Source organism: Myotis nattereri (assembly GCF_964212035.1).
Source record: "Myotis nattereri genome assembly, chromosome: 13".
Lineage (NCBI taxonomy): Eukaryota > Metazoa > Chordata > Mammalia > Chiroptera > Vespertilionidae > Myotis > Myotis nattereri.
The window spans coordinates 59,252,575-59,279,937 of record NC_138088.1 but is presented as its reverse complement, the minus strand read 5'-3'; the positions used below and the strand labels follow the sequence as shown (position 1 = coordinate 59,279,937).

Genomic DNA, 27,363 nt, shown 5'->3' with positions numbered 1-27,363 from the left:
GTTTTATTGGAACATAGCCGCGCTCATCCATTCATTGTAACAGTGGCTACTTTTGTTCTACAACAGAAAAGTTAAGTAGTTGCTACAGACACCACCTGGCCCCCTCAAAGCCATACTTAATCATTAATATCTGGTCCTTTACCAAAAAAAAAAAAAAAAAGCTTGCTGCTGGATTGGTGTGGCTCAGTGCTTGGGCGTTGACCTATGAACCAGGAGATCAGGGTTCAATTCCTGGTCAGGGCACAGGCCCGGGTTGCAGGCTCCATCCCCAGTGCGGGGTGTGCAGGAGGCACCCGTTTGACGATTCTCTCTCATCACTCATGTTTCCTCCTCCCTCTCCCTTCCCCTCTGAAATCAATGAACACATATGTTAAGAAAGAAAGCTTGCTGGCTCCGGATCATTAAGACAAATCTCGTTTGTAAGGCAAGGGCTCCTCGTGGGAATGGAGGAGCTGAGTCTAAGGCAGACGGTCTGGTGGGCTGGACACAGACACCTGCTGGCTGTGGTGGCGCCTTCCCGAGGGCGGTATACGTGCTCCGTGAACTAAACCCCACAGGCCCCTGCTGGGCGGAGTCTAGTGTCGGCACCGGGCAGACACAGCCCTCCGCTGGGACCTGGCAGGGAATCCCTCCGTTGCACGCACCAAACAAGCCATTACAAGACTAATGACATGGCCATCGGCTGCTAAAATGTTCGCTGCTGGTGCTAGTGGAGAGAAATGGCGCACCTTAAGGCGCGTAAGGAAAATGAATGCAACACGATTATAGTCATCCGTCATTAGTGAACGTTGTAGTTCATTATTAATAATGATGTGTAATAGGATATTGTAAAAATTAAGTTACAAAATTTTTATTAAAACGTTTCTTACATACCATTGTATTGGCTGGGCTGCAAAAATATTCGTTGTGGGCCGCATGTGGCCTGCGGGCCGCGAGTTTGACATGCTTGGTGTAGATTATACTAGGACAGGGCGGATGGGGTGGTTAGAGCGTGGGAGCTGTGCCTGTAAATCTCAGGCACGGGGTCCACAGCGTGTCCACGAAGGGCTTTCTTGTCACGTGGGAAGAAATACTTCCCATTGCACGGCAGATTCTGAGGGAGAGAGCCCCGAAGGACAGGGATGTGTGTGTATGTGTGTGTGTGTGTGTGTGTACACATTTGTGTGTGCAGGCTGGGCAAAAGTAGGGTTACAGCTGTGAGTATGTGAAACGGTTTATTCTTGTATTATTATTTAGGGATCATTATGCTATTCTTCATGGGAACAACTGTAACCCTACTTTTGTCCCACCTGTAGCTGAGGCGTGGGCCCCCCACGGGAGCCCCAGGTTCTGCAGCTTTGAACTTCGGGGCTAAGGGGCCCAGAGTCACACAGACTCTCTTGCCCTCACACATTTCACTTCGGGCAGATGAAGCGGAAATTTCTTCAAGCCTGAGGGGCTCTTCAAGAACCCCAAATGCACGCCCGTCTCCCCCCTGCACCCCGCCCGCACGGCTCAGGCGTCCCGACGGTCTGATCCCTCTGGGAGTGTGTCACCAGGCCTCACAGATCCCTGAGCCTTGGCTAGACATAAACCTGTCAAATTAATTACATCCTTTCATGTCTGCGCGCATTCCAGCTTTGACATATTTCACAGCCACTTTTGTTAATTAACACAGCGCTAATGGGTGGGAATCGCACCGGGAAATGATCACGCACATGCTGCCCTTCCTATTTCACTGCCGTTACCTTTAAATATCTTTCCCAAGTGGAAAGGCGCTCGTTCAGACGCCAGAGTCTCTCGCAGAGAGTAAAGCAGAAAATCGAAGTTTGCACAGAGAGAAAGAGCTTGGCCTCTGGCTGTGGCCCCCTCCCCTCCCAGCCTCCCGGAGTGGGAGTGGGGGGGGGGTGAAGGTGGGGGAGGGGCGCCCAGCAGGCCTGGGGACCCTGCCTGCCACATGACACAGGAATAGCAGCACTTCCTGGCCAAACTGCTCCACGAAACACGGCCGAGGAGACAGAAAACTCGGCTGCTGTCCGGCCTGGAGAGGCCCAGCTTTGCTTCCTTTAGAAAATGTCCTGTAATTATTACACACACCCACACACACTCACACACACTCACACACACTCACATGCACACACACTCATGCACATGTGCACTCACACACACACACTCACACATATGCACACACTCATGCACATGTGCACACACTCACACACACGTGTTCACACACATTCACACGCACATGTGCACACCCATTCACACACATCCACACCTATGTGCGCACACAGGCACACACATACACATATGCACACACACACACACACATACACGCACGCTCTATTATGGAGCCAACCCACAAATATCAGCCGTCTGATTGACAGTGGAAGGGCAGGCTCTGGGCACCGTGGGATGTGCAGACGCTGGGACCAGAGACAACCTCTGGGGGGGGGGGGCCCTGTCCTCGCCTGCTCTGGGATGACGCAGCCCACCCGACCCTAAGGTGACCTGGGCCACAGTTTCTGCCTCTGCACATGCTCTGGATGTGTCGTTGGAACAAAGCTTGAAGGGCCAGCCTCTCCTGATCCCAGGATCTCACCCCGGAGAGCCCGCCAGCACAGACACCGCAGGGTGCGGCCCGTGGACTGAGAGCTGCTCCTGGGAGGGGGTGAGTGATGGAGAAGCTCACCATCCACCTGGCCGGGCATTCACCCCGGCACCTGGCCTGTGGGGGGGCGGGGTGTCTGTGCTGGAGCCCCACCCGGGAAGCGAGTGTCACTCACCTGCCCGGTAGCTCCAGCCGGGAATGTGGATGGACAGCTGGTTGGCCTGAGCGCTGGTGTGGCCGCCGGTGTGACGAGGCGTCCCGTGGTCCCCCTTCCCTTTCCTCGCCGTGATCTGCCGAGTCCCCGCATCTGCGAGTTCTGTGCTTTCCGTCGGAGGGGGGCCACTCCAAGGGCATGTGCCAGCCCCCAAGTGCACCTGCCCCAAGGAGGGGTGCAGGGCGGGGGCCCAGCGCGGGCCCTGGAGGCCGGAGCCCTCCGCCAGCTGCGGCTTCAGGCTGCTACTGATTGGCCCTCCGGTGGCCGGGCCGTCTGCCCCATCTGGTGTCAGTCGGTGAGAACTGCAGTTTAGGTTGAGGGACAGGACGGCCCTGTGCGTTTGGGGGCCGGCCGGCTGAGCTGGCTCCACGGGGACGGAGGGGGACCTGTCCGGAGAGCAGGTGGCGTTGGGGCACCGCCGAGTCACCCTGAGGTGCACACAGGAGCTGAACAGCAGCGGGCCCTGCCCCGACCGCGGGCGGCCTGGGGAGAACCGGTCCTCCCCGCGGTCCACGCTGGCCACCCAGGACTGGTGTCCGTCACACAGCCGTGCGTGGGCCTCCGGGAACCCCAGCCGCATCACAGGGCTGCTTCCGGAGGGTTCCGTGCAGGCGAGAGGTCCGTGGTGCCGACCTGGGTCAGCGCCGCTGGCCAGAGCAGGGCGGCCCCTGAGCTGAGGGTCCTGGGCCCGGCACCGGCTGCACAGCGGGTCCCCCCCGGTGCCCCACACCAGGGCCCTGGCTGGGGGGCCCACACGCCGGGCCGTGATGGTGATGGATGCAAACCCCTTCTGGGGGCTGCCGCCCGGCTGCTTCTCCTCTTTGGGGGTGAGCGCAGGCTCCGGTCCTTGCACCCCGGCCGGCGGCTGAGGGCCTAGCTGGCCGGGAAGGAACGCGAAGGCCCTGCTGATGGTGACCCCGCTGCGACCGGCCAGAGCGCGCTTCCCGGGCCACGTGGGCGGCTGAGCGTCGGCGCACAGCGCGGGCACGGCGGTCCCCTTCTCCGGGGGCTTGCTCTCATCGAGCAGCTGCGAAATGACTAAGGACGAAATCATTTTCGTGTTTTGTGATGTCAGCGTCTCCTGCAAATGGAAAGAGATCGGAGTTATTCCAGCCACTTGTTCCAGCGTCCGTCCCGGCGCCGGCGCAGGCTCTCCACGGGCCCCAGGGCGCTGCGCCCCACGCTCTCGTCCGAGGCCTGTACCCCGCGCCTGACGCGGCCTCTGCGCATGCAGCCCGGACCTGTGTGCGGACTGATTGCTGTTCTGGGCGCATCCCGCTGCCTGCGGAATCCTCTTCTTCCCCCCCGCCCCGCCCCCCGGTGTGTCCGCTCTGTTTACTAATGTGTTTGTGGGAGGGGAGCGTCCCATTTCCGTAATCACAGGCCCGGGAGCACTGGGTCAGACCCACAGCCCACAGGCTGGTCTTGACAATCGTGAACTATGGGCACACGGTGCAAGGCTGGCATCTAAACACACTTCATGAACAGCACCCCCCCCCCTTTTTTTTAAATATTTTTATTGATTTCAGGGAGGAAGGGAGAGGGAGGGAGAGGTAGAAACATCAATGGTGAGAGAATCATTGATTGGCCGCCTCCGGCACACCCCCCGCCACTGGGGATCGAGCCCAAAACCCGGGCCTGTGCCCTGACCGGGAATTGAGCCGTGACCTGCTAGTTCATCGGCCGATGCTCAACCACTGAGCAACACGGGCCAGGCTTCCCCAGAATCGGCTTTGATAAAAGCCCCAACCAACCAGCCGGGAGGAACGAGGAGGGGACACCACACTCTGCTCCTCGATGCACGGCACCGGCTGGTCGGGAAGCTCTGGTGACCACACCCTGTTTTCTCCTGAGACCCAGGAAGTGATGAAGGATCATGTCAGCCTCTCGGAAGTCGTCTCTGTGTGTGAGGGCTGCCGGGACGAGGAGCCGCAGTGTGCGGGGTGTGAGCAACAGGCACTGGTTCCTCACCGTCCTGGAGCCTGGGCACCCGAGGTCAAGGTGTCGGCTGGTCCGTTCCTTCGCGTCGTCGTCTGTTGGCTGGTGGGTGCCGTCTCCCCGTCCTCACAAGCTCTCCCCCGGCCTGTCTGTGCCCATGCCCTTCTCATAAGGACGCCCGTCACATGGGATCCTGGCCCCCCAGTGACTTCGTTAACCTCACTCGCTCCTCAAAAGACCCCATCTCCCAGTACGGTCGCCTTCAGAGGTCCCGGGGGTTAGAATTCCAACATATAAATTTGGGGGACACAGTGTAGCCCATAGCAGCCTGCAATACATCCCTTTGTGTCCAGTTCGTCTTCTGGGGCTGGGAAACCGGGAAAGAGAGGGGACCGGGGAGCTGTCTGACGTTCCCCAGGCGGGCTACTAATTTTTTAAAATATATTTTTATTGATCTCAGAGAGGAAGGAAGAGGGAGAGAGAAAGAAACATCAGTGATGAGAATCATTGACCGGCTGCCTCCTGCACGCCCCCTACTGGGGATCGAGCCCGCAACCCGGGCCTGTGCCCTTGACCGGAGTCAAACCTGGGACCCTTCAGTCCACAGGCCGACGCTCTATCCACTGAGTCAAACCGGCTAGGGCTGGGGCTACTATTTTTAAAATCGGGCAGGTTTTCCTTAAAAAGCAATCACACCCTTTCCATCAAATACCTTCCCCAATTAGACGATGTCGGTGCGTCACCCCATCTGTCCTTCCCACGGGTTCACTGAGCATGGCTTTGAAAACAGAAGCCTTTTATATGAAATAAAACGAACTGATGTGAGATTTCGTTTGAAAGGCAGGAAACTGATGTGAGAATTGAAGCAGGAGCTCGAGGTCCGAGAGGTGGGATGATGAGCTGGATGAGTCGCCTGCTTTGCTGGCTCCCCCAGGCCCTGGCCGGCAGCGCCCACTCCCGGGGCCATGTTCTCTCCCTTAAACGTTGCTTGGAGACACCGATTCCTTATCAATGTCTCAAACATGACTTGGCGGAGCTGGCGACAGCTCTCCCCACTTCATACACTTGATTCACTGTTTCTGACTGCATATTCCGGCCCGAAGGCATGCTGCTAAGAAGGGTGCCGATTGCTAAGTGGAAGGAAGGGGGAGCGAGCAGGAGGTGGTCGGAGAAAGCGGGCCCTGGGCCACCGGGGTGAGGGTGCTTCCGTTTCCGTAGCCATTTATTTCCCCAGAGGATAAGCACCTAATTGAATCTATAGCGTTGGCATCTACCTTTTCCTCCAGGAGACAATCCCCCCTTTTCATCACTGCTCTGCAACCTACAGCTCTCTTTGCCAGATGGGCCTCTGCCCCCTCCCCGCCACAGTCACCTCCGCATCAGCTGCCAGCCGGGGGCGGCCGGCACCACCGGGTCACCCTCAGCTCAGTGGCCTGTCGTCCCGACTGTGAGAGAATTTCCAAGCGCCTGAGCTCACTCCGGTTTGTAGCAATCGGATAAGAGGGTTAAGATGGATGGGGACACTGGAGCTTTCCTCCCTCTCCATCCAGAAACTTCTTCCCAGTCTGAGGCCACTGACACTTTCTGTCCTCGCTGTTGGACTTCCGCGCCCGGTTCGCCACCTGCAGCATGCGCACGGCACCGTCTGTCTCCAGCTCCGACCGGGATTAAAGCCGAGACGCCGTCCCGGTACCTCCCGCGACGCGGCGAGTTTACAGACTGTGGCGGGGCGGAGGGAGCAGCGGTGACAGCCGGGACGCTGACAGCCGGGACGCACAGGCCTCGGCCATCGCGGGAGGCTTCCCGCGGCGCGAACGCGGCGTCTGGCTGAGCAGAGCAACCGCGAACACGCCAGGAGGAGGCCACGCACCTCACAGTCGGCTCGTTCTGCTGGCGATCCCGGACGTTAGAAACATCCGTTACCCGGGGAAGGCAGGTTTCTTCTTTGCAACATCAGATTGGAGAGTTTTAAGGGCAATTTGATCATTTGTACGTACGGTTGCTCCATAACCGGAGGCGAAAGGCGGTAACGTTGCTACTTCGTAGTCTATGAAAGAGGGAAATGGAGGGCGTGACTCCATGAGATTGAACGCCGCCCACTCAGGTAAAACCTCGTGCGGCCCCCCATTCATGCCACCCTCCCTCCGGCTCTGGGTCCATGGGGAGTGAGTGGCCGAGCTACGCGTCCCTCTCTGCGCAGCTGGGGATGCCCCAGACTTGGTAACAACTGAACGGGCTCGGTTCTCACTCGCCTGTGTCCTCAGTTCCCCAGGAGAGGAGAGAATGGCGACTGTCTGTGGGCTTCCCAGCCCCCCTCGAGTACGGAAGACGGAGGAACCAGCCCAGCTTTCATCGGCCTCGTCCCGCAGCCGTTCTCAAGGCAAGGAGCCGCTCGGACACAAGCATGGAGCCGCCGCGGAGGAGCTGAGGGGGGCTCTGTGCTAACTGTGAAGACACACGAGACGCTGTGGGCAGCCCTCGTCCCCGCCAGCGAGGGCCTGGCACGGTGTCAGGATCTGATCGAGTGCCCAGGAGCGTGCCAGGAAGCGGGGGCCTGGGTTCTAGTCCTGGCTCCACCATCGCTAGCGCGGTGACGACGGCACATCTAAGGAACCATCTCAGGGATCCATTCATTCCCACGCCTGCCTGCTCGCCCCACACCTGCCCTGCTCGCCCCACACCTGCCTGCTCGCCCCACGCCTGCCCTGCTCGCCCCACACCTGCCCTGCTCGCCCCACACCTGCCTGCTCGCCCCACACCTGCCCTGCTTGCCCCACACCTGCCCTGCTCGCCCCACACCTGCCCTGCTGGCCCCACACCTGCCCTGCTGGCCCCACACCTGCCCTGCTTGCCCCACACCTGCCCTGCTCGCCCCACACCTGCCCTGCTCGCCCCACACCTGCCTGCTCGCCCCACACCTGCCCTGCTCGCCCCACACCTGCCCTGCTCGCCCCACACCTGCCTGCTCGCCCCACGCCTGCCCTGCTCGCCCCACCCCTGCCCTGCTCGCCCCACACCTGCCCTGCTCACCCCACCCCTGCCCTGCTCGCCCCACACCTGCCTGCTCGCCCCACCCCTGCCCTGCTCGCCCCACACCTGCCCTGCTCGCCCCACACCTGCCCTGCTGGCCCCACACCTGCCCTGCTGGCCCCATACCTGCCCTGCTGGCCCCACATCCAAGATGACGTGCACACGTTCCTTTCCGGGAAATGCAGATATGAGACCTGAAGCACCTCATGGTTTCTGTGCAGAATCGACGCGTGATGACAAGTGACAGCAACGCTGAGGCGGACGGAACTCCCCAGGCTCTGAGCCAGCACAGGCGTTGGGCCAGCCGGGCCCGGGTCTGCATCCAGCTCGGCCCAGCTCGGCCCACGCTCACCCGAGTGCCCTCATCACCGAGGCAGCCCCCACCTCCTGCCCAGCCGTGCCGTCCATGCACTGAGGGCACAGCGTAAAGTCGGGGGCCAGGTGGGATGCGGTGGGGCTCATGCGGGTGATGGCTCAGCATAACTGTTAACGAGCAGGACCCAGGCAGCAGCTGCCCTGCCCGACTCCAGCCTCAGTGGCCCCTGGAATCAGACCCCAAAGTCCCAGGGTCTCCAGCTTCGTTTGGGCAAGTTACTCAGCATCCCTGGTTTCTTGCTGTGACGTGGAGATAACAGCAGTGCCTGCCTCCTAGAGTTCTTGAAAAAGATTAAGTGCCCCAACAAGCCCTTGGCACATGCGCAGAACCCGGCGACGTGCAGCTGACAAGCTGTGGGACGTGCCGGCCTTACCGGCGGGGAGGAGGGCGCCTGTAGGAGGGACAGGCAGGGGCTGTGCATGGGCGTCCTGCAGCCGCTGTAACAGATGACCACACGCTGGGGGTTAGGCAACACAAAGGCATTTTCTCAGAGTTCCGGAGGTCAGGAGCCCGACCCGGATCCCACTGGGCTCACGTCAAGGTGAGGATCCACTTCCTGGCCTTTTCTGACTTCTGCAGGTGCCTGCGTTCCTTGGCTCGTAGCCCCACCTCGTTCCAACCTCCGCTGCCTTTGTCACACCTTCTCTCCCCGACCCCTGTCTCCCTCTGATAAGGGCTCTTGTGACTAGACCCAGTGGGTCATCCAGGGCCAGCGCCCCATCTCACGGTCCTGAGTCAACTGGCAAAGTCCCTTCTGCCGTGGGAGGTTCGTGTCCTCCGTCCTGGGGTTGGGACGTGGACACCTGTCAGGGACCCCTCACTGCACCCGTCACCGACGAGCTGGGAGACAGAGGAGATGCCGTGGAGGAAATGCAGGGCCTTTAACACGAGGACTAGAGAGTTTATGTAGCAGCACGAGAAAGAACTGACAATGCAATGCTTTCCGAAAGAAAGGAAACAGAAGCGTATGAACCCCAATGGCAACATTAAACAAATCCTTAAATGTGCGAGCGAATTCCCCAAACTGGTCGCATGTGACTTAGAGTCGCAAACCTGTTCTTAGTGACGCTGAGGAAGGACGGAAGGCACATGAGGGTCCTGATCCCTTCATGCTTCCCAAAGGCGCCCGGAGCGAAATCCCAGGGCGGCCGCAAGCGGGGACTTCGGGGAAAGGACGCCACCGATTCAGGTCCGTCTGCGCAATTTGAGTCATTTGGGCGAGTCACTTAAACTGTCGGTCTCACTTGCCCGTGTGTCAGAGGCGACGGAAGACCCGTCTCCTAGGGTGACTATGAGGAATGAGCCGACGAATATGGAGAATTTAGCGCAGTGCCTGGCTGGGGGTGAGGACACGCCCCCTGCTCCGCCCACCTGCCCCCAGGGCTGTCACCAGGACAGAGGCCCCTGCCATCGGGTGGCCAGCCCCCACGGGCATCGCCCGGCAAGACACACCTGGCGGGCACCTGGGGCAGGTGAGCAAGAGCAAGGCCAGGAGGAGCTTGGCGTTCCCAGCAGCAGGACGGCTGCTTCACGGGAGGGGTTCGCGTCTCCAACACAGGAAACGGCAGAAGCCGGGCCAGACTGCACCCCGCCTCCGTTTCCTGGGAGACCCTGTGCGAGGGCAGGAGGCAGCCGGCCCAGCTGCTCCCTCCCTCCTCAGAGGTGGGGGGCCGGAGGGGGCGGGTCGGTCCCAGAGCTCTCACAGGCTCCTGCACTGCCTCTCAGCTCCCCAGCCCCCACCGGAGCGCAGCCTCAGGGTCCCCAGCACCTGCCTGACCTGGGCTGCGAGGCAGTGGCCGGTGAGATGCTCCCCCCCCCACCCCCACCACAAAGTGGGAGGAAGTCACGGCTTGGCCACCTGCCAGCCACAGAGGGACCTGCCAGCCGAGGGACCCAGGAGGGGTTGGGAAGGGGACACTGGAAGGGGCCATGCAGGATGGCGTAGATTTAGACACCCGTGGACGCGGGAAGGGAGGAGGTGCAGCCCACGCGGAGGTCCGAGGGAAAGGAGGAGGTGGCCTGGGGGAAGCGGAGAGGCAGGGAGACCCAGCCGACGCCGAGGACCGCGGAGCACGCTGGGCCGAGCACGGGTCAGGGCACAGGACCACAGGGTCCCGCGCGCAGCCCGGAGCTGACCCTGCAGACAGCCGCCCAGCGGCATCGGCACCTAGGTCAGCGTCAAGTGCGGACGGGATCACCGGGACGGCCGGCAGCGCGGCTGAGTTTGTAAGCTCCCTGCTCTCCCAGCCGCCTCGCTCACTCCGTCCTTCCTGACGTCCTGTCATTCTCTGCTCCCGAGTCACCCCCCCACACACACACCTTGAGCGAGGCTTTGGGAGATGCCCTCGTCAGCGCCCCCTCTGCCGCACAGCGCCTGCCCTGAGGACCCAGGCCCGGCGCTGGCTGAACGAAGATGCGTTTCTCTTTCAATAAGAGTCCCACCTGCAGGGAGAAGACAGCGTGCCCCCCCCCCCCGCCCTCCCGCACTCGGCGGTGTGTCCCACACATGGGGCTTCTGAAACCTCTACCTCCTTCCAAAGGCCCTTCCCTGCAGGATGCGCTCAGCTCAGCGAGAAACTGGCCGCCTGACACGGTCGCCGCCCTCAGAATGAGTCAGGCTCCTCTCCGGCCTGAGCTGAAGAACCTCCAGGCCTTCTACCCCCTGTGATGACGTCACCAGAATGTCAGGGGGCCCCCCACCCCGGGGGAGGGGCGGGCTTCCGCCTCGGTGTCTCTTCTTAGCAGGGACAGAAGTCCCCACTTTGACGTTTATATCTGAGGCTCCTTTGACAAGTCAAAACAAAGTTTACACAGCCCACAACCGTTACTTCAAAGATGTGTCATCCTGGCTGGTGTGGCTCAGTGGATAGAGTGTTGGCCTGCGGACTGAAGGGTCTTTGGTTTGATTCCAGTCAGGGCACAGGCCCAGGTTGTGGGCTCGATCCCCATAAGGGCGTGCAGGAGGCAGCCGATGGATGATTCTCTCTCATCATTGATGTTTCTCTCTCTCTCTCTCTCCCTTCCCCTCTGAAATCAATAAAACATTTTTTAAAAGAAGATGTGTCGAAGAACTAGTGCATCCACTGCCTCCCTCAGACACACATTTCTCCTCTTTCTCCCCAACTTCTCGGGACTTATTTCCCACCTGCTTTTGAGGACACGGTTCTCAGGCCAAGCAGCGTTTCACCGTGTGAGTTTCTGCGTTAAAATCCACCCGGGCGGCATCACGGCCACTTGTCGAACCCACTTGCAGCACATGGCACTGATGTTTGCAAACCGGTTTGTCTAGAAACCTGGGCCAGATGGCAGGCTGCTCACCTGCAAGCCGTTACCAGACCGATTGGTTTCCATAGGAGTTCCTAAAACACCGATGACACCAAGTTATAAGGAACATTGTCATTTAGACCCAAACACCCTGAGGGAGCTTATCATTAACACAGATAAAGACCGGCGAAACTGTGACTTTTTTTTGGAAAAGTAGCAAGTAATGAACTGGAGAAGTCACTGAACTGTGATGCCGGCGCCACAGCCGGTCCTGGCAGAGATGATGCGGCGCGAGGGTGAGCTCGCAGCAGCCGCGGCTGGAGGGGGCGAGTCAGAGGGCACCCTTCCTTGCCTCTGGAATGCTGGGCACTGCTTCGTGCTGAGAGTGGCTCACCCCCTGGGACGGGCCCTGGAAACGCGGGTCGTTAAGTGCAGGGACAGCCTTTCGTGAGCAGTTTCGTAAACACAGGATCGATGTGAATGTCACCGATAACCCCAAGGCTCTGAGCCTGGCCAGTGTCACTGGTGCGTCATTGTGAGACGGACGTCGGATGTGAGTCTGTGTTATGGATGGGCCTTACGTGGTGGGCACTGCGATGAACCCATTTTACAGATGAGGAAGCTGAGCCTCGTTTCCGCAGCCTGCCCAGGTCACCCTGTCAGTGAGCCTCACGCCGAGAGTCTGCAATATTAGCGACCCCTGCACATGCGTGAAAGGGAGAAAGGAGAACCTGACAGCAGCTCTGAAGCTTTGGAAAGCGGGCGGAGCAGCCTGGGGTTGGGCCTGGGCCCAGGGTGCCACCACATCCCAGGGCGCTAACCTCAATGAATGAAAGGAGCAGCAGGGCCTCCGGGCCTCCGGGCAGGCAGCAGCTCACACCTGCCTCCCTCACTGAGAGCGGCATTACCGCTCAGAGGCTAAGAGAATGCTCTTTGTGCCGGACATGGACTTGAGCCCAGCTTGACCACTTATTATAAACACTGTGACTGACAAGTCACCTAACTTCTCCAACCTCAGTTTCCCCATCTGCAAAGCAAGGATCTGGGACCCCTTTCACTGGATTGTCATGAGAGCTACGAGAGAAGACACTATAAATCTTTATCTTGGAGCTCAGCATACAGGGAGCACCCAATAATATGTCTTTCTTCATTTACCCAGCATGCACTTTTATAGCACCGACCGTGGGCTAGGCACCAGTCTGGTCACCGAAGTCACAGCAATGAGCACCATAGACAACATGTCTGCCTCGTGGAGCTCATGTGCTGCTTATCATTCTAGCAAAGGTTCTTGGTGCTGCCCTGGCCAGTTTGGCTCAGTGGTTGGACTGTCGGCCCTCAGACCAAAGGGTCTCAGGTTCGATTCCCAGTCAAGGGCATGTTCCTGGGTTGCAGGCTCAATCCCCAGCCCAGGTCAGGGTGCATGTGGGAGGCAACCAACTGATGTTCTCTCTCTCTCCCCCTTCCCCCCTTCCTTCTAGTCTCTCTAAAAATCAATGAAAAACATCCTCGGGTGAAAATTAACAAATAATCCTATATAATAAAAGGCTAATATGCAAATTGTCCCTACAGGTAGGAGTTCGACTGACCGGGAGTTACACATGTACTGACCACCAGGGGGCGGCACAGAACATGGCAGGTTTCGGCGACGGGGCAGGCAGGGAAAGGGAGGCCCCAGCCGGTAGCCGCTAGGGACCCTGCCAGTGCATGAATTTCGTGCACTGGGCCTCTAGGAAATACATAAAAAAGGTCATGTTGCTAACGATAATGCAACAGTTTTACTCTTGATTGCAAAACCAGAAACCAGAAACTAGCCTGACAAGATAAAAGATGTTTCGCTGAGGAACTTGGACTTTGGGGAGAGAGCACTTGGCCAATCAGGGCTCTCCTGCCGGCTCCCCAGGGTGGTGCCGGCGCAGGCCCAGGGGAGGTGCCAGGAAGCACGAGCGGTGGATGCGGCGCAGGAATGCACCCAAAGGAGCCAACACCAAGGTTGGCAGCTCCCGGGGGCCGGGCACAGCGGAGACAGAGGCGCGGACCGAGAGGGGTGTGGGAGCATGAGGACAGATAAGGGACAGCAGTAGGGGGGAGGGGTGCTGGGAAGAGAGAGCAGGGCAGCTCTGGCTGCTGGAGAAACAGGTCTGGCAGGACTGGGCGGGGCTGAGCATGAACTTGAGTGGAGACCAAACTGCTGGCCGCAAGGACTCTCAACTGCAGCAACACCCACTCCAACAAATGAGGTTGCGGGGCCCAGAGACGCCGATCTGCTCCGAGGTCAGCAGCTCGGCAGGGGAAGCTGTCGCCGGCCGGCCGGGCCCCCCGCAGGCTCGCTTGCGGGGGGATCAGTAACATCATTGCGGTGAAAACACACCGAACGGCTGTCATTGGGAACGAAAGAGCTGTTATTCCTGCAGGGCCTACACCCCAAGCAGGGTCAGTAAGGACATTATAAATAAACGTTATGTGAACGGATGCACCAACATAGAAAAAATGCACAGATGGCTTTTAAAAGACCAGACCGACCCAAGATGAAACAGAAAATCTTAAGTGTCTGCTGCTATTAGAGGAGCCAACTCCTTCTCGTAGAGAAAAACGCCAGGGCCCAGGCGGTCTCGCCGGAGGCAGGGAAGTGCGAGCTTGGGAAGGAATAAAACGATTTATTTGGGCGAAAGCCAAGCCTCCCAGGCAGCCCTGGGCATACCTGGGAAAGATAAGTTCTATCAAACATTTAAGGGAAAATAATGCCAATCTCACAAAACTCTTGAGACAACAGAGGTGCCAGCAGAAGCCTAGCATAGCAGCTACCCCAGACGATGACACTGCAGAAAAGAAAGAAATGCTCTGGCTGGTGGGCTCAGTGGTTAGAGCATCGGGCTGAGCACAGAAGGGTCTGGGGTTGGATTCCCGTCAAGGGTATGGCCCTGGGTTGCAAGTCCGATCCCAGCTCCTGTCAGGCATGTGTGGGAGGCAACCAATCAATGTGTCTCTTTCACATCGATGTTTCTCTCTCTCTCTCCCTCCCTCCCTTCCTCTCTCCTTCCCTTTCACTTTCTCTGAAAATCAATGGAAAAAAAAAATATCCTGGGGTGAGGATTAACCAAAAACAAAACAAAATAACCAACAGGAAAGCCAGCTGCTAACAGGGCCGGGGAAGCTGAGGCTGAGGCACCTGAAAGATTTAGCGTGAGGATGGGCGGCACGGTGCCATCTGAGCCGCAGCCAGGAGCCGGTCGTCTGCTGCAGAAAGCTGAGCCTGGAGCGAAGGTACCTTTGAAGTTTATCAAACCTGCGTGTCTCCAGGGCCTGGGGGAGAAGGAGCCCACAGTCCCAGAGCTGAGCAAGGCAGTGTGTGTGTGCGTGTCGGGGGGAGGGAGTTTGCACCCCGCTGGTGAGCCAGCATTTTGGGAGTGTTTTTCACGTGCTCAGCAGCTCCACTGCAGTTCGCATTTAGCAGGAAAAGCAAAACTGCCGCGAATGGACTCAAAAGCCACTGCGGGGCCCGCCGTGCAGCGGAGGCTCAACCATCCCGGCAGGCGAGGCGAACTGACGCCACCGGCCTGGGCCCCAGTTTGGGAACAAAGTGGCCGGGGGAGGGAGTGGAAGGGTTCTGTTGTTCACGGCGTCTCTGCGGTGCCCACGTGCGACGGGGAGGCTTCGTACCAGGAAACACTCCGTCCGCTCCACTAGGAAAAGGGGAGACCAGATGGGCGCAGGCACCCGGTGGCCCACATTCACACAGACCTTCTGCCGGACGCCGTAGAAATGAATTCGCCCCGTAAACACGGCGTAAGAGAAACCTGACACAAAAATGTTAAGGAAGAAAAAGAAATCGTGCTTATTTTGTGATTTTTTTTTTTAATAAAAACGGTCAACATGTCTGAGGCCAATATATTTGGAAAGGCCTGTACATGAATCTTTCCCGCGTGTCACCATTAAACATGCTGCAGGACTTCTGAATTTTTTGAAATTTCTGGAAATAATGAGAGTTCTCCTGACAAACATAAAGTGCTAAACAAGGACACTTTAGATGGAAGCTGGGAGCAAGTGAGCGCCCCCAGGTCACGGGTGCTGCCTGCACAGGAAGATGAAGCACCAAGAGGCAGGGCCCTGGGATGGAGGGGCGCCCCCCTCATCATTTCAGGGGACATGACTTATCCACCTGCAAGCTCAAGGGTTCAAGCTGAGGACTGTTAGGGCTCCAAGGAAAGCCATTTAACGACCACCAAAAGCACCAAGAACCAGTAGCTTCCGCAAAGAGCAGCATTACACAGCGAGAAAACCCCGGGAGGGAACCGCTCACAGCGGCAAGAACATTGCAACGTATCCAGGAACACCTCGAACCCGAGATATTCCCGACCTGTGTCGAGAAAAGCACAGAATTATGCTGGAGGAAATAAAAGGAAAACTCGGTGGACGGTGGGGTGTGGGGGGGTATGACATGTTTTTGAATTTTTAAAAAAATGAAAATTGTAAAGTCAATGCTGCCCAAATTAACTTATCCATCCCAGATTCGGTTTAAAAAACCACACCTGACAATAAATGAAATAATCTCTATTTATAAAAGCTTAAGCGACCATTATGACCAGAACGAACAGAATGGCTGGTCGACCAGTCACTATGACGTGCACTGAGCACCGGGGGCAGATGCTCAATGCAGGAGCTGCCCTCTGGTGGTCAGTGTGCTCCCACAGCCAACCTCTCGCAGCTGGCCAACCTCCTGTGGTCCCTACCTCTGTCCTTCCCTCCCCACCCCCCACCCCCCATCCCCACAGGCCCTGATCAGGACTGGGCTAGATGGCCTCGATCGACCCTGATTGCCGGCCAGGCCTAGGAACCCCCACCCGTGCACAAATTCGTGCACCGGGCCTCTAGTGAAGTACAGTTGTCAGTCTGAGTCATAAATGTATGTGGAAGAGAGACCAGCCAAGATGATTTTGATACGAGCGGGATAGTGCCATGCTACCTACCAAAACGCACTCCGTTCAATTAAAACAATGTGGTGTCAGCAGAGGAGACGACGGACCCACCAGTGGAGTGAAACCACGTGAGATGCCCCCACACACTTGGGACTGCGAAAGGGACCTTTCCAATCAAAGGGAAGAGAATAGCACATAAAACTGGTCGTTTGAGGATAAAGTCATAGTATGGTCCACCTTCAAAGCCATACGCAAAACTAAACTGCGAAGGAATTAAATGTATACACATAAAAGAGTGACATTAGAAAATAATAGAGGCTATTTTTTATAATATTGAAAGTCTTCTGGAAGGAGACAAAGCATCCAGAGGCCATAAAAGATGAACATCTGACGATAAAAGAACCAGTAACTTTTATATGGCAAATGTTACTACTTAGCAAATTAAAAGACAAGCAACAGACTGAAAGAAAATATTAAAAGGATTACTACCCAGGCTATAAAAGTGACTCATGATGCACTCACATTGTTGTGCAACCATCCCCACCACAATAAAAAAGAAAGGTAACTCCGGAGTATATTCACAGGAAGCACTTTAGGAAAGGGAGTAAGGAGTGAACCCGGTTCCACAGAAAAGGCAGTGCAATGAGATCACGGACATTAAACGACGCTGGTGCTCTTCAGCAATGAGGAAAATATAAATTTAAAAAACCCAATGTTTAAATAAAACAAATTAAAACTATACTTTGTGTATCAAAGGGTATTATTAAGAAAGTGACAAGCCCTAACCGGTTTGGCTCAGTGGAAAGAGCGTTGGTTTGCGGACTCAAGGGACCCAGGTTCAATTCCGGCTAAGGGCATGTACCTTGGTTGCGGGCACATCCCCAGTAGGGAGTGTGCAGAAGGCAGCTGATTGATGTTTCTAACTATCCCTCTCCCTTCCTCTCTGTAAAAAATCAATAAAATATATTTTTTTAAAAAAGAAAGTGACAAGACTACCTACAGAATGGGAGAAAATATTTGCAAACCATATCACCAATAAGGATCTAGAATCCAGAATATATGAAGAACTCTCACAACTCAATAACAAAAGGACAAGAAACCCGATTTAAAAATGGGCAAAGGACTAAAAGGGGCATTTCTCCAAAGAAACATTCAAATGGCCATCCAGCCCATGAAAACATGCTCATCATTATCAGTCATTACAGCAATGAAAACCAAAACCACAAGGAGGCAACATTCCATATCCGCCAGGTGATTATAACTAAACCCAAAACAAAACCAACAAAAGACAGAACAGTACGTGTAGGTGGGGATGTGGAGACACGGCCGGTGAGAAGATAAATGAACGGGTGCAGCTGCTGCGAGAACAGCCTGACAGCCTCAAAGAGGTAAACGTAGAATTCCCCTGTGACCATGTGACCTTATGTGTACACCCAAAGAGTGGAAAACTACTCAGACAAATGCTTGCATGCACATGTTCATGTCAGCACTGGTCACAAAAGCCAAAGGGTGGAAACAACCCAAGTGTCCACAAACCAAGGGACGGATGAACACATGGGTACACATCTGCACGATGGGGTCCTGTGCAGCCATGAACAGGCATGAAGCACAGATACCTGCGGCACCATCCTCAAAAACATCATGCGATGTAAGAAGCCACAAAAGATCATGTATGTAAATGGAGCCACGCAAACATCATGCTATATAAGAGGAGCCAGACACCAACATCATGTGTATAAAAGGAGCCACACAAACATCATGTATGTAAAAGGAGCCGCACAAACATCATGTATGTAAAAAGGCTGCACACAAAAGGTCATCTATTATGCGATTCCCTTTCCATGAAATGTCCAGAACAGGTAAATCCACCTAGATAAACAGTTATGGTGGCTCAGACTCGGGGAAGAGAGAGGAGGAAGTGACTGCCTAAAGCAGCGGTCACTATCCTTTCGGACCTCATGGGCCGCCAGTGGTCCGCGGAGCACCGCTTGGCGACCGCTGGCCTAAAGGGCACAGGGCGGTCTTTCGCGGGAGTGACACGCTTTGGAAGGAGACACAGGGGTGGCCGCACCGAGCTGCACGATCTCAATGGTTACATTGTCTGTCATGTGCATTCCACCTCATTAAAAATGGACAAGGAGATACCTCATCTTTTTTTCCGTTTGGCACACACATGCAACACGCACACACATGCACACACGCACCTATAACAACCCAGTGTCGGCACGAGAGCAGGGGAGCTCTGTCCACACCGGCGGCTCACATGGAAGCCGGCAGGGCATCTGGGGATGGAAACGGAGCAGCATCTGTCAAAGCGGAAAACGCGCACAGTTTGTGGCACAAGTTTCGCTCACAGGACTCCGTTCCGCACTCGCTCCGAGGTAGGCATGAACGCACTTTATTGGTTTTTAAAAAAGGAAACAAAATAAGAAATAAAAATCTGGCAAATGGGTGTTGCTGGTTTGAGAGCTGGAGGAAGGACCCGGAGGACCATTTGGTCTCCAATTGCCCCTGAACAGCCCCTAAATCGCCCATAAATTCCATGCGCTGTGTGTAAACAACGCTGCACAGCAATAAGGCGGAAGAATAGACAATTTCCCGATAACGCCCACTCAGTAGTTCCACAACGTGGCTGCATTAAAAATTCAGTCATTCAAGTGTGACACTGCGAGACACACGCCACACACTCACCAGCAGTCCCATCGCTGCCGCCCGCTGCCCGGTGCTCCCGTGGCCTTGGTCCTTTCGCCTGAGAAGTGGGGGTGCCTCACCTCCTGGGGCGCACTGAGCGGGAGGCGGGAGGCGGGGGGTGTGCACGCAGGTGAGGGGCCCGCGCTGCCCAGGCACCGGTTAAGCGCAGCAAATGTGGGCTCTCACCAGGGACTCGCGGGGCTGCATTCTGGTAGGTCATTCATAGACGATGTGACGTACCCCAGGTGATGAGGGCTCCCAGCTGTGGGCACAGGCACAGGAGAGAAAGGCTGGCTGCAGGGCACATCCCTCCCCGTCGCCCCTCAGTCTACGTGGAAGCCACTGCCCAGCCCTCTGGCCCCCTCACCCCGAGACGGGCTGGCGGTGCCCGGCTGAGACCTACAGGGACCTGCTTTTCCCAGAGGACAGATGCCCTTTCTGCACGCCGGTGCCCCTACCATTAGCACGCACGTCCAAGCGCTCCTGTGTTTGTTCTCTGGAAAATAAACTGTTGGAAAGAAAAATCAATTTTCATTAGCGGTGCAATTACTTTCAAGAAAATCCTTTTTCAAATAAAAGCGTCAAGGGCACTCGAGAGCTGGTGTCAACCTGACCTTCCCTGGCGGAGGAGTGTGCTGGGACCCAGGGCTGTCATCGCCCCTCAGCTGCCTGTCCTGGTCCCAGACGCCCCAACAGGAGCCAGCAGGTGCCGTGGAAGCTGGGGGCAGGCCGGGAGGGGTGGGGGTAAGCAGAGAGTCCCCCCACCCCGGGGTGGGCACCCCTCAGGTCAGCTGATGGATGCCCAGGGCCGTATGCCAGACCTCCTAGTGTTTTAAGAGGAGCTCTATGCCAGATTTTTATTTGAAATCGTCCAGATTTTTTAATTATTTTAAAAAATTCAAAGTGAACAACAAAGACAATATTCTTGGGGCCCAACCAAATACTACTGTGGGATGAACCTGGTCCAAGGGCCCCGGGCGGTAACGTCTGTGACACACGCTTGCCCTTGGAGGTTGGAAACTGTACGCCCAAAGGTGCTCATGGACCAGGGCTGTGGATGTCACAAGAAAAACATCTACACTCTCCAGGGCTGATAAAGCCCATTAGTGGGTGTGAGTCGGTTTCCCATCCCCAGCCTGTCAATCATCTGCCCCCAGCCCTGGCCACATCGAGGCTCCACACCACGCCCCTGCTGGGGGCATGGTGTGAGAGGACACCTGGAACTTTGTACAGTGCTTCCCACACACCTCGCTTGACAAAAATAAACTGCAAGATGCATTCCCCACCGAGAACGCACACGTGAGAGTTTTGTTTTCCCTTCCACTTGACGCGTCAGCAGAATCGGTGGCTCTTTTATAGAGAGATTACCTTAAATGAATATAAAGAGGAACGGTGGGGCCAAGTTAGAGAAACCACACAGCCACCAGGCAAAGCCAGAGCAGAATTGATTTTCCTTAAGTGGGGTCAGTGAGTAATCGCGTGCGCACGGCCTGGGAGTCGCTCTGAAACCATTCTTCCCCCACGGCGTCCTGCCCCTGCCTCGCCCGATCGATCCTGCCACATGCATCGCCAACGGGGTGCAGGGCCTTTAATTATCTGGTGATTTTTAGTATTTCTCCCTCCTTTTTTTTCATTTTATGTGCCTCAGGCATGAAACAGCTCTGGCCACCGACACAGGCATCAAGCTGGGATGAGCTAAGGAGTGTACATCTGCTTTGCCCCTGATTGATCTAAGAGCAACACCACCAATCAGGTGTCTCCTTGCCCATTGCCAGGGGTCCTCCCTCCTTCTTAATCAGCATCGGCAGGGGGACTGATGCTGAAGCCAGTTGCCAGGCTAGATCTCCCCATCCCTGCGTGGGAAGTGGTTTAGAAACACACAGTCGCTTTTAGAAGAGATAAAGGCTGCCTGTGACGCAGAAGATGTGCTGTGTGTTGCCCTGGGCAGTACTGTGACCTGTAGCCCGGCTGAGGCCGTGCCTAATGCGTCCCCCACCCCAAGCCACCCCTGCAGGGGTGCTGTCCTCCTAACGCCCTCTCTCCCCGCCTGAGCCTGTCATCTCCCCCCCCCAGAGCCAGCTTCCCATGCCCAGGGAACCTGGAACAGGAGACCAGACTGAGTGTAGCAACAATAGCCCATGAGCTACCGTCTGGGTACAAAATGGACAAGCCAGGGCTGGCTTTCCCGCGTCCTGACCCCTCTTGGTCAAGGTGTCTCGGCGGCCTCATGCAATTCCTCGTCCTCTCCTTTATGAAGGTGAAGAGGGCATTGGACCTCACACCACGTGGATGACATGAAGACTTCACTTCTGTGGCCACGGAGAGGTCCTTAAAATTATTCACGTATTCTTATCAAAATACTACGGTGATGGATTCACTCTGCCCACTGCCCAGCGTCCAACATGGCTAGAGAACCAGCAGGCAGACAGCGCCGGTGATATTTAAACAGATCTCTCTCCTGTCTCCCTTTGGCAAATCCATTGACTGGAATTCCTAAAACCACGAAGGCCAGAGGAAGTGACAATAAGAAAAGAATCTTCAACTCAGAATCCTATGCTTAGTGAAAATATCTCAGGAATAAAGGGTAGCTGAAGACATTCTCAAATGAAAACACACACAAAAAACAAAACACGAAGAGCATTTGTGGCCAGCAGACTGGCCCAGAGGGAAGGGCTGAAGGTAGTTCTCTAAACCAAAAGGAAGAGAGAAAAGGAAGAGCCTGGAATGTCATGAAGGAAGGAAGAACTCAGTGAGCAAAAGTGCAGGCAAACACATAGGTTTCTTCTCCTCCTGAGTTTTGTAAATTCTGTTTGTTGAAGAAAAATTTGTAACGCAGTCTGACATGGTTCTAAATATATGTATAGGAAGCATTTAAAACAATTATATAATGAACAGGGGAGGTAAAGTTTCTATACTTTACTTGAAATGGCAAAATGATGACATCAAGAATATATGGTGACATATACGTGCATGTATATATGCATGCATATATATGTATGTATATGTTTATATGTATATGTATCACATTTATAATGTGATACCTAGAATAGCTACTAAAACAGCAATATCTTTTAAAGTATAAGACATACTCAAAAACACTAGAGTGAAATCATAATGACATGTTAAAAATTGCCCCAGCTGGTTCGGCTCAGTGATAGAACGTCGGCCTGTGGACTGAAGGGTCCAGTCAAGGGCACATGCCCAGGTTGCAGGTTTGGTCCCCAGTGGGGGGCGAGCAGAAGGCAACTAATCAATGGTTCTCTCTCATCATTGATGTTTCTCTCTCTCTCTCTCCCTCTCCCTTCCTTTCTGAAATCAATAAAAATATATTTTTAAAAATGTTCAAGTCATTCACAGGAAGGCATGAAAACAGAAATGAAAAACAGACCACAAATGGTTGACTGACACGCTGACATATCTATAACTCCACCACATGCAAATGGTCTAAATACAAATTAAAACAGGGGCTCATGGAGTGGATGCAAAAACATAACTCCGCCATTTGCTATCTACAAGAAGCTCACTTTTGTCTCAGAGAATGTGTAGGAAAGTCACAGACACCTTCGTTTCAAATGAGCTCTCTGCTGATGAGACCGAGGCGAATGCTCAGCAGAACGAGAGCCGGCCAAGCCGGCGTCCAGGGGAAGGACAGCGATGGAGGGGACCCTGCCCCTCAGACGCAGCAGCGGACAGCAACCGCAGACCCTCCAAGCTGCTGCTGCGATTCGCACCCCACTCGCCTTCCTCTGAGCGTTCACCCTGAACCATCTGAGCCCCGTCCACGCGAAACAAACAACGCCCCCCGAGGTGTGTGCATTGCCCCTAGGACTCTACCTGCAGACCCGGAGATTACATACGGGAGGTTGGGTTGGGGACAGAGCGGGTCCCGCCTGACGCATGGGCCAAAGTGCCCACTGGCTCGGGGGTGGGTCCCCTGGGAATGATCCGAGGCCCTCCATCCCAGGCCCTCCGTCTGACATGTGCGGTGGATGAACGCACAACGTCGACAGCAGAAAGGAAAGAGGCACTAAAATGTGAGACGCAGGGACGGGAGGAGGGACGATGGACGCAGCAAAGGTGGCCAAGGTGACCCACCTTCTCTCGCGACCAGAACAGAGCAACGCAGCCTCTCCCTGTGGGTACCAAACCCAGACGCGTTTCCAGCCGCGAACTCATGAAATGATCCTTGAAATTATCTCGCCAAGAGAAAATGTCCTTCAGTGCTTATTTTGATGTGATTTAAATAAATGTGCGGCAGGTGGAATTATTTCCTCATTCCATCCTGGTTCGGAAAATGAAATTCCATTTATGAGCCAGTCAGTCTGCGACCCCTCCAGCTGAGCCGAACACACGGCCGTGCTGTCAGCGGTGGGACCGGGGCCCTGGGCCACCGGGTCTCTCTCCCCAGGTGAACCGACCCTGCGGGGTCAGGGGTGCGTCCCAGTGCATGCCTGCTGGGTTGCAGCGTGGAGTTGGATTTGTAACTGACAGTGGCAACCCAGACACCCTGTGTCTTCGATCTGATGCGTGATTTCTGAAAAGGAGAGTGTGGAGAGATCCCGCAGCCGCCAGCGGTGTCAAACGCCACGGGCACACCTGTGCACCCAACTGTGACCCCGGACAAGGAACCTGTTACAGCCCCACCCGTTACAGTCCCACCCGTTACAGTCCCACGCCCTGACTCCGAGGGCACCGGCAGCACTGTAGGGCTCGGGGTATCTCCGTAAGGCTCTGTGTGAATATGAGAGAGAGTTGTTCTTGGGAACGATGTCAAATATATTTTCATTGATCTCAGAGAGGAAGGGAGGAGGAGGGAGAGATAGAAACATCAGTGGTGAAAGAGAATCATCATAGATCGGCTGCCTCCTGCACACCCCCTACTGGGTGGGGATTGAGCCCAAAACCTGGGCATGTGCCCTGACCAGGAATCCAAGGTGACCTGGCCAGGCTTGGAAAATGGGTTAAAATGATGGTCTCCAGTGATGGGTTTTTGATGACTTTTTTAAAAAGTCACGATATATTTAAGACATGTAGAAGGATAACAAATAAAAAATTTCACAGGGGCATTCGCACCACTCGGGTTGAGAACACACATGTTACCAAAGGAGTTGAAGCCTTTCCCCGACTATCCCCACCCCCACTGAACCCCGGGGGCCTCTCCCCAAGGGCACCTCCGCAGGCCGCACCGCGCAGAGCGGGTGGTTCTCTGTCCTTTAACCAGATGCGGGCCTCGCGTGTGTGCAGGCGTCTACAGACAGTGCCCCGCTGCCCGTGCCCTCCCTGAACTCGCTCTTTCTGCACCACACTTCACTCGAGACCCACCCGTGTCAGCACACACAGCTCCAGCTGAGTCCTTGCCACGTGTAGGATAGACATGGGCAGCCTCTTCCTTGTTTTGCACTTTTCACAGCCCCCGCGTCGGACATGCATTACTTTCACCATCAGAGAAGAACAGGGTTTGTAAGGGGAGGCAGCCCCCCCTCCCCCTCATCCTCGCTCCCTCCCTGGGGGAGTGACCGCGTGGAGGGGGAGCCTGGAACCCCTCCCCAGCTCCCAGCCAATGGCTGAGTCCTGCTGGTCCCCCTTCCGCCACCTCTCAGACCCTCTCTTACCTCCCACTCGCTCGCACGGTCCTGCGTCAGGGTCCGGCCTCCATGCTGGCCTGGGTGCCGGGTCTGCCTGGCCTCGGCGCCTCTCCCTGCCCTAGTGCAAGGCCACCTTTGTGAATCCCAGCTGCCACCGCCCCAGCTCAGGCCCCACCGTCTCCGCCTGGTGTCACTTCACCGGCTTCGTCCCTGGCCTCCCGTCTCTAGTCTCACGGTCGGAAGTACTGCTCTGAACCAGACACCCGAACCATATCAAACCCTCCTCCACATCAGAACTCCCCCAGTGCCTTCTCATTGTCTTCAGGATGAAATCCGAACTCTGAGACATCATGGGTCAGGCTCCTCGCCACCTGATCCTCCCCCATCTGCTCATCCCATCCACCCGAAAGAGCTGCTGAGCCCGGCCCGTGTGGCTCAGTGGTTGAGCATCGACCTATGAATCAGGAGGTCACGGTTCAATTCCTGGTGAGGGCACAGGCCTGGGTTGTGGGCTCGATCCTCAGTGTGGGGCGTGCAGGAGGCAGCCCATCAATGATTCTCTGTCATCATTGGTGGGTTTTTTTCTTTTTTCTTTTTTTAAATCCTACCCGAGGATATTTTTCCATTGCTTTTTAGAGAGAGTGGAAGAAAGAGGGAAAGACAGAGAGAAAAATCGATGTGAGAGAAACACAATGATTGGTTGCCTCTTGCATGAGCCCTAATCAGGGCACGGGCTGGGGAGGAGCCTGCAACCAAAGCATGTGCCCTTGACCTGAATCAAACCCAGGACCCTTCAGTCCGCAGGCCCACACTCTATCCACACCAGCTAGGGCTCATTGATATTTCTCTCTCTCTCCTTTCCTCTCTGAAATAAATATAAATTTAAATATCTCTCTCTCTCTCTCTCTCTCTCTCTCTCTCTCTCTCTCTCTGTATATATATATATATATATATATATATATATATATATATATATATTTTATTTTTTTTTTAAAGAGCTGCTGGAATGTTCCGGTCTGGCCCTGCACTCTCACACCTCCCCCGTGGTTTCTCCTGGCTGGGTGCTCTCCCCCCATCCCAGCCTGGCCAGTGTTGTCGACTGGTCCTGCACGACTCCCCTGAGCGCCTTCAGGAGGTCTTTTCTGAGCGCCCATCCCAGCTGGGCTCCCCACTCTGTGGTCCTCAGTGTCCCCCATGTTGCTTCTCCTGTGGGGGCTCACACTGATGGGTTCCTCCCGCCTCTTCCCCACACAGAGCTGGCTCCCCAGCTGGGATGGGCCGCTCCTATGCCCAGGACCCAGCGCCGTGCCCCCGCCCCGCAGTAGGTGTCGGGTCAAGGCCGCTAACATTTTCTGCAAAGGGCCAGACAGCCTCCATGGGCTCTGCAGGCCACAGGGTCCCTGTCGCTAATCAGCTCGGCACTGCCGCACGGAGGGGAACGGCCTGGCTGCTCCCCCAAACCCCACGGACCCTGAGACGTGAGCTTCGTGTCATTTTCGTGTGTCACAAAAGGTCCTTCTTTTATTTTCTCCCAGGCCTCAGAGGGTAGAAACACATGCTTAGCTCAGAGTTCTTGCCGGGACAGGCCATGTCATCATCTAGGACGGAATCTGCTGGCACCGCAAAGCCCACATAGAATGCGCATCCCTAAGCCCTTAGTGGTTCTCAACCTCTTGGCCCTTTACATACAGTTCCTCAGGTTGTGACCCAACCATAAAATTCTTTTCGTCGCTACTTCATCACTGTCATGTTGCTACTGTGATGAATCGTCATGGAAATATCTGATCTGCAGGATGGTCTTAGGCGACCCCGGTGAAAGGGTCATTCGACCGCCAAAGGGGTCACGACCCACAGGTTGAGAACCGCTGCCTTAGGCGGAACCGGACGGCCCGCAGGTGATGTCAGACATCAGCACAGCGCTGGTTCTCACCCCAGCTGCTCGCCGCCGGGTGTCAGAGGGGACCAAACACTGAGTCCACGCGTGCGGTCAGAGGTACGGGAACGTCGGAAGGAAATGGGGAGGCATCCGGGAAGAATCCTCAAAAAGTGTCCCGGGAGCGTGACTCCCCGCCTGCAGCCGGTCCCCACGCGTGGGCCCTGGGCCCTAATGAATCTTAATGACAGCGCGTCCCCTCTGCTGGGGGATCCGATGGAACTGCAGCGCACATTTCGTTCCAGCGTCTGCGAGGCTCAGATCCCTGAGCCGCGTGGCTCCGGGTGATGGGATGGCAGCTTGTGAAGGCCGGCAAGTGTGGGTGTGAGGTCGAGGCAGTTACATTGCACCGCTGTGTACACTGCCCAGAATTCATTACAGCGCGCTCGCTCTCAGGAGCCGCTGTGCGCCTGAAATTTCGGGGGTCCCGACAGGAAAATAAATGCAGGCGCTCGCTCTGGGCTGCAGGGAGCCACGAACACTCGCACTGCCACCAGCCTGGACGTGACTGACGGGTGCCACCTCCGGATCTGCAGCTGCAAATTGAAGAAGGGGACTCAGAGCCCAGGCAGAGTCCCTGGCAGAGCAGGACAGAGGCAGAGGAGGAGCCTGGGCCCATCCCAGCTCAGCCCCAGCGGCCTGCTAAGCACCATCAACACCTCCAGACAGCAGTGCAGGGAGAGGCCAGAGGCACAGATTTGAACGTTAAGTGAGAAACCCCCGCTGAGAGCTGAATTAGGAGAGCAAACGCTGTGACTAGGAAGGTCCCAGGATTAAACTACATCCGAAAGCGCTCAGGCCTGCGCTGAAGCATTGGTTCCTGGCAGCTAAA

The 27,363-nt window shown here is 55.9% G+C and overlaps 1 protein-coding gene across 1 annotated transcript in view; it reads right to left on the bottom strand.

Annotated features, from left to right (window-relative positions):
* Nucleotides 1-27,363, bottom strand: part of LOC308529083 ((E2-independent) E3 ubiquitin-conjugating enzyme FATS) — a 94,769-nt gene that overhangs the window by 30,545 nt on the left and 36,861 nt on the right. Inside the window, exon 2 of the mRNA XM_081105094.1 lies at nucleotides 2,763-3,882. Within this exon, the coding sequence (XP_080961220.1) occupies nucleotides 2,763-3,882 (1,120 nt within the window). The remainder of the gene's footprint in view (nucleotides 1-2,762; nucleotides 3,883-27,363) is intronic.